At 40.2% G+C, this 13628-nt stretch overlaps 1 protein-coding gene across 1 annotated transcript; it reads left to right on the top strand.

Annotated features, from left to right (window-relative positions):
- Positions 1–431: 431 nt before the first annotated feature.
- LOC123866735 (uncharacterized protein C05D11.1-like) lies at positions 432–13580 on the top strand. The gene is made up of 18 exons (XM_045908418.1): positions 432–763; positions 1170–1515; positions 2491–2593; positions 3642–3764; positions 4183–4296; positions 4486–4638; positions 4996–5265; positions 5997–6139; positions 6494–6602; positions 6944–7114; positions 7766–8002; positions 8594–8713; positions 9024–9319; positions 9690–9864; positions 10228–10371; positions 11086–11243; positions 12072–12224; positions 13404–13580. Exons 1-18 carry the CDS (start codon positions 625–627, stop codon positions 13459–13461), a joined length of 3012 nt encoding a protein of 1003 aa, XP_045764374.1. The 5' UTR covers positions 432–624; the 3' UTR covers positions 13462–13580.
- The last annotated feature ends 48 nt before the right edge of the window (positions 13581–13628 follow it).

Raw genomic sequence — 13628 nt, 5'->3', positions numbered from 1 at the left:
ATTTTTCTTTTGAAAATTTTTTATTTCACAATTTTTAGTGGCCCCACTGTACTATAATATGCTATGCCCAGTTAAAACCCTACTGTTTACTAAGCTATTACAGTGATCGCGAGCAATTTGCTCTTATCCATTGAGGAGTTCTGTTCTCCATCTCCGAAGATATTCATCAGATCTTCACCAAATTTATATGGGACCACCTGCACAGTATACCCTTTCAAACAAAAAAAAAATTTCCAAATCGGTCCAGGGGTCTTTGAGTAATCGGGGAACATACATAAAAAAAAAAAAAAGATCCCGACGAATTGAGAACCTCCTCCTTTTTTGGAAGTCGGTTAAAAAGATGTACTAATTTGACCATTGTAGTGATTACATACTCTTTGTATTTGACATTGACGTTTCTCTTGTCATGTAGCTACTTTTTTCTTGTATTTTTGCTGATCGGTGGCCGTCGCCGGTGCTTTCATTGTGTTTTTTTTCGGTCGGTGCCGGCTTGGACATTCTGTACAGTTTGAATAATAATTATTATTGTTCTATTGTTATTTGTATTTACGGTACTTATCATAAAGTATCAACGTTAGCGTTTATTAAATAGTTTATTTTTCCATTACTTGTACTTTTAAAAACATGTCACACTTTAAATTAAAATCTTCCATAAAAGCATCCGACGTAATACCTGTAAATAAATATGTGTCGGAAAAAACTGGATTGACTGTAATAATAGCAAATGTCGAAGGACCTCTTGTGAACGGTTTCTTCTGTCTTGGTAAGTTAATTATTGATCAATTTTAGTGATAGGTATCACTGACAATGCTCAATTCACAAAAATAGTTCTTACGACCCCCCTGGGATCAACAAAGCAGTTATTCGCATCTGACAGGTGGTCTCGGGTTCGATTTCCAGTTGGCTCAGCTTTGAAAATGTTATTTTAGTATTACTGCACACCATGCAGTTTTCAGTAAGACTAATAAGTAAAAACAGGTTTTAAACTGCCACAACTTCTGCCATGGACATAGGCCTGAGGGCTTAGTCTACTGTTCCTACAGGGAAGCGAAAGAAAAAATCTCTGTTATTATATTTTGTGGCAGTGTTACCTGAAATAAAACAATAGGAAGCATGTGTTGTTCCTCACAAGTTGTTAATAAAACTAACTAAATGAAACAATTTTGCAGCAACTGAAGCTCATGATGATGATGGACTGCCCCATACCTTAGAACATCTCATCTTTTTGGGTTCTGAGCGATACCCTTACAAGGGTATCCTTGATTTGCTTGCAAACCGTTGTATGGCACATGGTACCAACGCATGGACGGATACAGACCACACCTGCTACACAATATACACTGCGGGAGATGCTGGCATGTTAACTTTGCTACCCATATACATTGATCATATACTCAGGCCTACCCTTACTGATGAAGGGTTTATAACTGAAGTACACCATGTCAATGGGGAGGGCGAAGATGCAGGTGTTGTGTACTGTGAGATACAGGGGCGGGAAAATACTGCTGATACTAGGTAAGAGTGGAGATTTTTTTGTAGTTTCTTACAGATATTTATTTTATTGTGTGGATACAAAAAAAAAAAAATACTACAGTGGACCCGCGGTAATCCGACAAACGTTTTGCAGGACATTGTCGGACTATCGAATTTGTCGGATTATAGAGTACTGCCTAAGACCCTCTATAGTCCGGATTTTTTTACAAAAGAGTACCTTGTAATCGAACAAATTACAAATCCAATGATAAGATTTTATATGTCATACATACTCTGAAGTACAAATCATACTTCACTATGAATGTCAAAAGTAAATTCAATAATAATAGAGATGTCGGATTACAGGGGGTGCCGGATTAGACAGGGGCCGGATTACCGGGGGTCCACTGTATTTCTTAATTACTTTTTTGATTGGGTTTCTCAATATATCACTTACAATATTTTTTGGCTACCTTCAAATAAGAGGACTGGCGCAATATGAATCATGTTAATTAGAAGCCTTAAATATCTAGTTTTGTGGTTTAATTGAAAAGAATAACTAACTTTCTAAATTTTTTTAATATGTAGATGAATACAATTTACAGAAAACCATGAACACTTTTTATTTCATATCTTGGATTATTCTTAAAACAATATTAGTTATTTCAGTATTTTGCTCCATATTAGTATAGTACTACTATTACAATGCAGTAAATAAATCTATCCTTACATTTTTACCAAAAACACACTGAATTGCGAATTTGAAACCACAAATATTTTTGGAAGTCAGTTAAAAATCACTAAGCCATAAGGCCTTTGGCAGTGTTGCAAAATATTTTATTTAGTTAATTATATGTTAACTCAATCTATTCCTTCTAAATTCATATTGCTTTTGTTAAAACATTACTTCTTACAGAACACATTATTGAAACCAATAACATTTTTATAATTAAGTACTTTTATTAAGTACATTTATTTAATAATTGTCATAAAAAAATTCACTTTATGCTCCTACAGGTGTGAGTTAAAACTGCTCCGTGCCATGTATCCTAATAGTGGCTACTCAGCGGACACTGGGGGTATTATGGAAAACTTGAGAATTTCCACGAACAACACTAAAGTAAGCAAAATTGTTATGCCTTATAATCACACTAATATTATAAAGGCGAAAGTTTGTATGTGTGTGTGTGTGTGTGTGTGTGTGTGTGTGTGTGTGTGTGTGTGTGTGTGTGTGTGTGTGTGCGTGCGTGCGTGCGTGCGTGCGTGCGTGCGTGCGTGCGTGCGTGCGTGCGTGCGTGCGTGCGTGCGTGCGTGCGTGCGTGCGTGCGTGCGTGCGTGCGTGCGTGCGTGCGTGCGTGCGTGCGTGCGTGCGTGCGTGCGTGCGTGCGTGCGTGCGTGCGTGTGTGTGTGTGTGTGTGTATGTATGTTTGTTACTCCTTCACGCAAAAACCACTGGACGGATTTGGCTGAAATTCGGAATGGAAATAGATATTATCCTGGATTAGCACATAGGCTACTTTTATCCCGGAAAATCAAAGAGTTCCCACGGGATTTCGAAAAACCTAAATCCACGCGGATGAAGTCGCGGGCGTCAGCTAGTTTACTGTAAAAGCGAAAACTATGATAAATCTATATACATTGGTTTTTACATTGCAATATATCACATTGTAGCTGAGTTCCGTGCGCGTTGGCGCGCGTTTTTCGGTGGAGTTATCCTAAGCATGAAGAAAAATATGTAACACGCCGACTTTGTATAGTTATAATAACGTTGTCGGCTCTCGGCTAAGAGAAGCCCGCGTCGCGTCGCGTTGGCGGTGCGGCGCCTGAGCAGTGCCGCTGCGTCATCCTACATAGAAATCACTGTACCATGCTACACGATGCGTTACGACGTTGTGCGGCGCCACACCGCACGCGCACCGGATTTGGGACCAGAGAAACGAGGCGGGTAGAGGTGGTGCATTGCAATACCATATTCATTGCTGGATAAGCAACGCAATGCCCGCGTGGCACCCAATGCTCAAATCCACAGCGGTACGGTGCTGCAACACACCGGAAACATATCGTGTGGCCTTGGCGAATAATTAAAAATCTGGTTTGCAACAAACATCAAGGCCTAGGTTTTTAGTCATTTATAAATATAATTATTTATCATCACATTGTTTTCAAAGGTGCGAGACTACCACAAGAAGTTCTACAGAGCTGAGAATCTAACAATCATCCTCACAGGTCAAATTGAGGCAGATGATGTATTTAAAGTATTAGCCACTGTGGAGGATGACATCATTGCCAAGGTGAGTTTTTTTTCATATAGCCTATAATGTGGATGGTCCACCTTTTGCAAAATATGGGCATAGTAATAGTTTTATTGAAACTATTATACATAATATTATGGTACTATACTTAATAGTTCATAATACAAAACCTAGATTTGCTATTTTTATATATTACCTTATAGGATCACTTTGTTGTCTGTCAAGACACTGGCGTAAAACATCAGGCGCGAACGCGCCAAGTGATTTCCACTTAAATTCCTAGTTCCTACATTTTTTGATGCATTGAGCTGGATTAAATTCAGAACTTATGCTGAAGTAAATTTCAAAAATTACACCAGGTACACCACACCTGTGGTAATGGGTACCTTTCTGGTGCTTGGCTAGATAAAAATAATTCGTCTTTTTTGCTAGGTATCAATTTTTTTTGTTATGACAGAGGGAAAAAGCAGTACAAGAAGAATGGGTTAAGCCATGGCAAACTATTCCTCCTCCACCCAACTATGGGGAGCTGCGAGAACAGTGGCCCGCTGATACTGAAGACTGTGGACAGGTAATGGCTTTTGTAGTCTGTTTGTCTATTATAATAGAATTGTATCTACTAGTTTTTCTGTTTTCGTTTTGCTTTATATTCTTTATTGTATAAAAAGAAAAACCCAAAAGTAACCCAAAATGCCCATCGCCCGCTGAGTTAGCTGAGCGGAATAAAGATAATATAAGTTTCAATGTATTTTCTGAACAGGTTTTGTTCGGTTGGCGTGGGCCCATATTGACGGAGCGCACGGCCTTGAAGGAGTTGACAGCTTGCGCGGTGCTTTTGCGCTATCTGTGCGACACGGCCGCGGCGCCACTGCAGCGCGCGCTCGTCGAGAGAGAAGACGCTCTGGCGGGAGACGTGAGTATCTGTAGTGTGCACATTCTCTATTACTCCTACTTTAGGTTCCTGTTCATGACGGGCTTCATGAACAGGAAACCTAAAGTACGAGTAGAGCTGGACCGAAAGTGAATGTAAATGAATAAAAATATAGATACTACCCATAGACCTTTATCTGCGCCACGCTGCTGCCACGTCGGTTCAGCGATTTTATTACATGGAAATAGTAGTAGTAATGATGGCGTAGGGCCAGTGTTGCGGCGACTCATAAGCTATTTCTATCTTTCGCTCACTCACTTTCGGTTTGGCTCATGTTTCATGTACAGGAAGCATGTCTGTCGGGCTGGTACAAAATGTACAAAAGAAACCATTTTTTAGGTATCCTACAACTTAACAGAAAATATAGCTCCACTAATAAAAATAGAGCTCGACAATGTGCCTGTGGATAAGCTTGAAATAGCTCGAGACGAGGCTCGCAACTGTTTGAAGAGCGTAATTAACGGGGACGAAGCTATCGACATGGAGAGAATGAAACGGCTGCTGAGGAAACAGCTGAGAGAGACCATGGCTAGCCTGGAGTCGGACCCACATCATGCTATCGCTTTTAGGTGTATCGGTGATGCTTTGTATTCGCAAAACGAAGATGACGTAAGTAATTTTATGCATTATATAATATGTTATAGACACTGCCTCCTGAAACACAGTTTTCACTTCATCAGGAGGCAGGGCCTCACTAAAGCTTGTTAACACTATGTTTTTTAAGTTAATAAAGATTTATTTAAAATAAGTATTTATCAAGAAGGTCCTTACCTATATAGAATCCATATATGATCTTAATCTAACGAACGCTTGTTTAACGCTCGTCTGGGTGTATTTAGAGCAAGCGAACGCTCGCTCTATCACTGTCTGCCAAGTTCTTTTTGAATAAACCAGACAGAGCACTGCTCTTTCTGTTTGATTGCTTGTGTGCAATCGTCGAATGAGACAATTTAGTTCATTCAATAACATTCAAAAACCATCACCAAGCGATAAAAAGCATCGCGTCGAAATCGCTGACGTGCGATGCAAACCCATACGTGTGGATTTAAATTATTTTTAAACATCCCTTGGGAACTCTATTTTCCAAGAAGGCTATATCTATCTCCAGAGTGCAAGCTTTTCTGTACCAAATCTCACCAAAATCGGCTAAGCGGATGGCCCGTGTAAGGGTAACAGAATTTATAATATTAGTATGGATTGTAAGGTACAGTATTGTAAGAGCGCAAAGCGAAAGGTTAGATGACGAACCAATGGCGCGGCGAAACAGACATCCTCACTGTACCACCCAGAGTTTTTTTTTCTGACACTAACAGAGTGCTCATCTTAATATTTGATTTCAGTTTATATCCCGTATGAACCCACACAATTCACTGAACGAACTGCTAAAAGAAAGTTCAGACTATTGGCTGGGTTTGCTGAAGAAATACTTCAGCGATGACCTAGTCACCATCATCGGCTCGCCGAGCGTAGAGTTGCAAGCTAAGTGAGTGTCCTCAAAACTGCAAGGCTAAGATACTGAAACTTATAGAGCGAACTTTAACTTTGCTTAGACTTAAGAATGTTAAATCGAGAAAGCTATAGATATATCACTGGCATTTTGTCTCGTTCTAACTGAAACTTAAGTCTGAGTAAGTCAAAGTAGATCTATAGATATTAACCTGAGATTCATAGAGTAGACTTTGATTTGCTCAGATTTAAGAGACATTTGAAACGAGACACATTTGTGTCAATAAATCTGTGTCATTTTAATGTAATGGCCAATTGCATGACAAACATTAATAATATTTAGATATAATTATTATTATATTAGTATTAAAAGTATAAATTCCTAAAACAGAATTGCCGAAGACGAGAAAAAGAGAATAGAAGAGCAGAGAGTACAGTTAGGAGCAGAAGGATTAGCGGAAAAAGGAAAAATTCTCGACGAAGCTATGGAATTCAATGAGGTATGTTGCATAAAATACCACAGTAATATTAGATTCGTATAATTAAATGTTTACCTAATATCTCTATATACACAAGTGTAAATTAAAAATTTATAACACTCCTGACAAGTGAAAGTTACAGTAACTAGAAAATTCTAATTCTAAAAGCTTCATATTCTTCTTCGTGAGTTTATCCCACACTACGTGGGGTCGGCACGACATGTCTTCTTCCACTGCCTTCTGTCATCCGTCATCGTATCAGCCACCTTTTTTTACGCAATCCATCCACCTTTTCTTTGGTCGTCCTCTCTTCTTTGTTTCCTTGAAACGCGGCTTCTTATCATAATAATATTACGCTCCAGCGTCCCCCGCCCCCGGGAACGTTGGCGTCGGTGCCGGTGCCGTCGTGCGAAAACCTCAAGTGCCATAATATCAGCTCGTGGAACTCCGGCGGTGAGCCCTGTCCGCACTTCGACCTCAAGGAAATACCCATGTACACCAGAGTGCACAGCTTGAACACCAACTTTGTTTATGTGAGTAACTTTTTATTACTTCAAAATATTAGAGGACCTCTCAATTTGTTAACTTGGTCACGATATACATAGATCAACAGCTTTTCTGAAAAAAATTCTATACCTGGCTACAAAATGATGGAACAATATTCCTTATGATAAAGAACTATCATAAGTCAATGAACAAATAAAATTAATTTATTTATTGTTTAAATTCCTAGCTTATTATTTTCTTATTAACTCATTAATTTTTCATTCTTAAAATGTTTTTCTTATGACATCATTTAATCTTTAAACTATCGTGACTTATTTTAAGTATACCGTGTACCAGCTATACCCACGTATTTACTACTTGGTCAAGCTAAGTTGCCACCTCGCGTCGATTACGTCACACTGACGCTTAAGCACGGTATGCGAACCGTACTGACGCGACAAGACGACCACGGGGAGGTGAGTGGGGAAGTGGGAGAGGCGCCGCATTCCAGCGAGGTGCAAACTTAGCGCGAACGAGTTATAGTTGATATAAGCCTGACTAATTTCGAACCCATCCGGGGTCTTTTTTCAAAAGGACTTGGTTCGCTGCGCGTCGTGGTTAAGACTGCGAGGCCGCGGCCCTTACGGACCGCTGTGAAAGTGCCTGAGTAGATCATGTATATCACCAATGTTTTCCAGATGTCCATTATCCTGGACACTACAAACGTGGACCAGATGACACGCAAATGGCTGCCTTTGCACCTCAACGCATTGGCAGAATGTCCTGTTAGGAGGGGAGACACACTCATACCTCACGAAGAAGTGATCTCGACCACAGAACAGCTGACTGTCAGCTTCTCTAACGACATCGGCTTCGGCCGCTCAGGGAACTTCACCGTGGGACAGTTCGGACACTTCGTACAGATCGAGACTAGGGTAATGTATCTACTATCTTATATTGCGGAGATGTTTGCGGAGGCTCACACTGATGATTTTTACGCCATTATGAGGAAAAGAGCTGCATCTATTTACATATTCATTATCTATCTACATATTCTGAGAACATTGGCTGCGTAGCATGCATGTTCTCAGAATACCGTCGGGGTAATATAAACCCTTTTATGAAGCACTGGGTGGGCACTGGGCACCACCGCGATGTCAGGCTTATTCGCTAGAATAGTCCTGTCCGTGATGATGTACCGGTCCCAATAGAGCCGCACTCCGTCACGCTCGAGTGCCGGCACCGGCGTATACTTATATTACGGTAACCTCTCATTCAGGAAACCGTACTTCAGAGCAAGCTCTTGGTGAAGAATATTATTATATTATAATTATTATTAACTCACGAAGTAGTGCTCTTTACGACAGAGTATCAAAGGGTCAATTCAAAGCAGCGAATCCAAATAAAATTTTCAGCTTCTGTAATGCGGGTTTAAAACACATTTAAATAAGTTTAACCTCTAAATAATATAAGTAATTATTTTTTGTATTTGGCTGTTATTGATTTATATAATAATTATGTTTCAGTGTGAACCAGTAGACTATGAAGAAGTTGTGAATCATCTGTACGAAGTATTGTACGCAGCTGAAATTAACAAAGAGAGGTTGTTGGTGTTCGCCCAGAGATTAATAAACGACGTGTCACAGGTATTACAACCAAAAACGAGACATTTTTAAACTTTTTATTTGCCACACTATATGATTCTGATATATTCCTTGTAACAATAATGTTACTTTCATAACCACCAATACCACATATTTTGTTTGACTGAGTTTCAGAAATCAGTCATTTAAATAGTTGGAACAATTAAGGCCTACTGAACTAGGCCTATAGAAGTTCGTCGAGGTTTAGAACTGCAGCGTAATTCATTTGTCTGCTATAGTTTATTTGATTTTTAAAAAGGTTCGTTGAATTTTAAATAGATTCCTATGTATGAGGTTTTTGTTTCTGAATCAGGTCAGAAGAAATGGTCATAAAATGGTATACGACATCTTGCGAGATTCACTCTACTGTAAAGACAGCAACGTCCACTGGAGTTCCGTCCTACGACAGCAGAAGTTCCTCAAAGAACTCATCGAGCAACTGAACGCCGGCGGTGACTCCGCTGAAGCGGCCATCAGCGAGGCGAAGAAAACTTTCAAGAATATCACGGAGAATGCTTGGTTGCATCTCGCTGCGGATTTGGAAAAGTACAAACTTAGTACTGAGCCGTGGAAGCGGTTCGCGAGAGAAAATGAGATCACACCTCTTGAGTAAGTTATACTTCTTATTCCAAATGTCTCAAACTTTATATTTTGTTTGTAACTAATTTTTGGTTTAGATCCGTCTACCTGTGCAGTTTTAGACCCTAGGATGGACCAAATATTCATTATGCAAAAGCCGAATGATTAGCTTTTGACTAAGCGCTATATTCTCTGTATAGTATTTTGGGTTCTTGGATTCCTTTGCTTGTATGCATTTTGTATGCAATATGAAAGAAGCAGCACCGCGTCTCCGCCCGCGACCTTTGCCTCATACGCTTGTTCCCCACCCTAGGATTGCCTAGGCAACTGGCGCTGGCGTCGACTGAACTACATATTTACACTTACAATACACTTATAAGCATGTATGTGTTGTTTGCAGACCGAAGCTATACTGGGATGCGGATCTGATGAGCGGTTGGGGCGGGGGCATGGTGGTGGGCGTGGGGGGTCTGGACTCCTCGTTCGTGGTGCAGCTGGGCGAGGGCCCGCTCGGCAACGCGCTCGTCGACGTCGCGCCGCTCAGCGTCGCGCTCAACTATTTCACGCAACTCGAGGTTTGAACAAATGAAGTAAAGAAGTGTGGTAAAACACAGCCCTCTTCCTAATGTTTTGCACACCGCAGTTCCGAGAAGGGTGGTTTAGTTCATATGTCGCCAAAGAGCATCTCAGTGAATTCGGACATGCCAATGGATTATTGATATCAAATGAGAATTTCCTCCTACCTGGTGAAATAAAAAGTTTGGAATAATAAAAGAGTTTCAGGCTTCATTCAGGCGGCGCAAGACCGCGGCGTGTAGCAGTCCCTACAAGAGATCTATGCGCAGTGGACGTCTAACGGTTGTGGTAAAAAGAGTTGATAAATAAATCTTCGCAAGATCTAATGGTTAGAAATATTTTAGTTTTTCTTTACTTTGCAGGGTCCAATGTGGAGATTAATCCGAGGGGGTGGCCTCTCATACGGATACGGGATCCGACCTTCACAGAACGAGGGTCGCCTCGTGTTCTCACTTTACCGCGCCACTAACGCCGTCGCAGCTTACACCAAGGCTAAATCGATTGTGGTAATTATTGTATAATACAAATTTATAGTTTGAACAGTTGTTATTCCATATGATTAATTTCTTCACTGAAGTAGGGCGCTGCATCACCGATGCATGATCATAAGTAATCAATCATCCATTTGAGACATATATTTTTAGCTCAACCCTTTTAAGAGGTTTGCAGAAATTTTTGCAAACTTATTAAGTGATCATAAACTAATGATGTCCTTTGCACCGAATTTGTAATTAATATCACATTGCAATTTATGCAATCGACTGAATTTACAATGATTTCTAAAACTGTGTATTTAAGTGTAAGGCAATCAAAATATCAGTCTAATTTCGATATTATACTTGAGACAGATTTTTTTAAATTTGATACAAGTTAGGCCTTGACCGCGATCTCGTCTGATGGTAAGTGATATTGCAGTCTGAGATGGAAGCTGGCTAACTTGAGAAGGATATGGCAGTTTCATTAAACCGATACCCCTGACCAGTTCCGCTTGGCGCCACGGCTTTACCGGTATGGTGGTAACTAGCCACGGCTGAAGCCTGCCACCAGACCCACTACTTTTGTATATATTCAAACGGTTCTGATAATTTGGGAAGTTTCAGACATTCTTTTTCACATGTTAGTACTTCATTTTATGGTGCTAGTGACCGGAAAACCACTTTGTGCCAATGTACAATAAAATATTGTAGGTGAGACCTGTGAAAGTTTCCTCTTCTCTTTAGGACGAGTATTTAGCGGACGGCAAATTCGATGAGGACCTGTTCGCGTCCGCAAAGAGTACAGCGCTCTTCGAAGTAGTGGAGAATGAGAAGTGCGTCGCGGATGTGGTGGGGCAGTCCCTGCTCAACTACGTACGGCGCGCGGGAGAAACTTATAATCGGTAAATACAGTGTGACAGCGATCTTTTGGCACTTGAATGACATTGACGCCCTCGTCAATTTTACAAATTGTAGAACAAAGGCTGCCAGCAATTAGAATCTCCTCAATTTTAGGGAATATGTCCTCAATGTTGAAAATGTCAATGTTGAAAATCATGTAAGTTTTATCTAATGTTACCTGTCGCTGTTTCCATATAGGAGGGGAAAAAATAAAAACCATTGATAGTCCAGTACAAGTTTAAGTACAATGTTTTACAATTTTGTAGAGATGTTTCAATGGTCACACTCAAAATAAAATCAATTTTAGGGCTTATTTGTAGATCTAGAACAACTCACTAAGAGAACGAGGAGATTTGGTATCTTAGGGTTTACATTTATTATCAGATGTTAGTAACAATAACCGGGACCGACGGCTTAATGTGCTCTCCGATCTCCGAGGCACTTTTTACTTCGAGTACTTTTTATAATGTACAGTAGAACGCCGATTATCCGAATTAATTGGGACGGGGTCGATTCGGATAATCGAAAATTCGGATAATCGGACATAGACTGGTAATAAAGAAAAACGAACTGTCACACATAGAATAAACTTTATTAAATTTAACAAATTCAATTCTACAATATGTAAGTAGTGCACTAGAGACTCCAGCGAGTTTCAACTTGTGACAACAAAACAAAACAAAACAAAAATTACATTACTTACTTACAGTGCTTGGTTTTAATTTTTTATATTACGCTTAGGACCGATTCGGATAATTGGCGATTCGGTTAATCGGCGTTCGGATAATCGGCGTTCTACTGTAATAACTAATTATATGTATTTTGTGTAGTGACCTCGTGTGCGCCATCGCAGCGGTGACGCAACAGGAAGCGCACGCGGCGGCGGCGCGCTGGCTGCCGCGCCTGTTCCGCGCCGACACCGGCAAGCTGGCCGTCGTGTGCCACCCCACCAAGGTCGCCGACATGCAGGCCGCCTTCCACAAGTGCGTACACCCCATACCACAGACACCATAGAATTATAGTTGAGCCATTACGAACATACCAACTGAAATTATTACGATCATAGGGTTGTGGGAATGCTGTAGTAGTCGTTATCAATAAGGGGATGCCGTTCGGACGCAGGTAGCTGGGGCTCCTTCGCTCTCTATAACCTCTTATCGACTATCGACAAATCACCTTTTTTTTACATCAGTCCATAAGGTCGGTAAATGTAAGCGAGAGGTCCGATAAAAATGATTTATGACTTAGTTCATACTTTGTAATGGCTCAACTATACATACTATGAAAGAAGCGCTCTTTTTTTAACTTTTATTTACTCTCTTCGCTCAGGCCTCAGCCATATGCAGCCCTACCGACTCTCCATTCAATTACCCACACACAAATGGTGTGCGGACAGGCCCGTGTTATATCAGTAGTAATAGGTTTAAAATCAATTCGCTTGTATAGCGTATTGAGGGTATGCCCATACTCAGTATCGTACAAGTCAGAGACAAAATCAATGATTACCTTAGTTGAAATATCTCAATGCTCGTTTTCAATATGGCTTGCCATTAAATAAGTACAGTACCCGGCAGAATACACAGACGACACATCGAACTGTAGAAACAGAAAATCGGTAACTTAGGTTTAGTAGACCATTGTCTGTCGTTGAGACCAGTAACTAAGTCAGCAATAAATCATCACATAGGGAGAGATGACGCTCTACGAAGCCGAAGCTGTCGATTATTATTATTGATTGTCTCTAGTTGTGTTATCTTTCCTGCCAATTGTCTTCGAACTCTGTGCCCGCCACACGTACATAGTGATTGGCAAACAGCTTGAACAATAAGCGACGTGGTGAGGGAAACTTGGCGCATTGCACCGACGAACAACCGATGAACAATCCCCTCGCGCCCCTCTTTCCCGCCAGAGACTAAAGGGTGCACTCCCATCAAAGCGGAGAGGAGTGGAGACATATTCAAATGTCAAATCATATTGTTAGATGATGTGATCATTTTATCACGTTTAGTAATTTTACCTTTTTTGAATTTTTGAATTTTTTACCTTTGAAATGCATTCAATGGAATGGAGTACTCACGTGTCTCGGCGCTTAACGAGTTGTTTATCATTTTTTCTATATTATCACGAATAAAATACTATCAAAACTATATTTTTTCTTACAGAATCAACGTGCAGCTTGATGCGTTTGACTCTATGGAAGCATCTCATTTTAACAAATAAGTTTTATAAGATACATTTAAAAGAAAGTATTCATGCATTTATAAATTAAGTAAAACTTTTTCTATATTTTTGCATTTGTTTAATCCTAAATCAAAATCCAATCTTTTAAAAGAACTTTTGTTAAAGCAAACAATGCTGCTTGGCTGTGCCTTAAATGTCTTATAATT

The sequence above is a fragment of the Maniola jurtina genome, chromosome 1 (assembly GCF_905333055.1).
Source record: "Maniola jurtina chromosome 1, ilManJurt1.1, whole genome shotgun sequence".
NCBI lineage: Eukaryota > Metazoa > Arthropoda > Insecta > Lepidoptera > Nymphalidae > Maniola > Maniola jurtina.
Note: the sequence above shows the minus strand (reverse complement) of the source record. Positions and strands in the feature narration are given on the sequence as shown.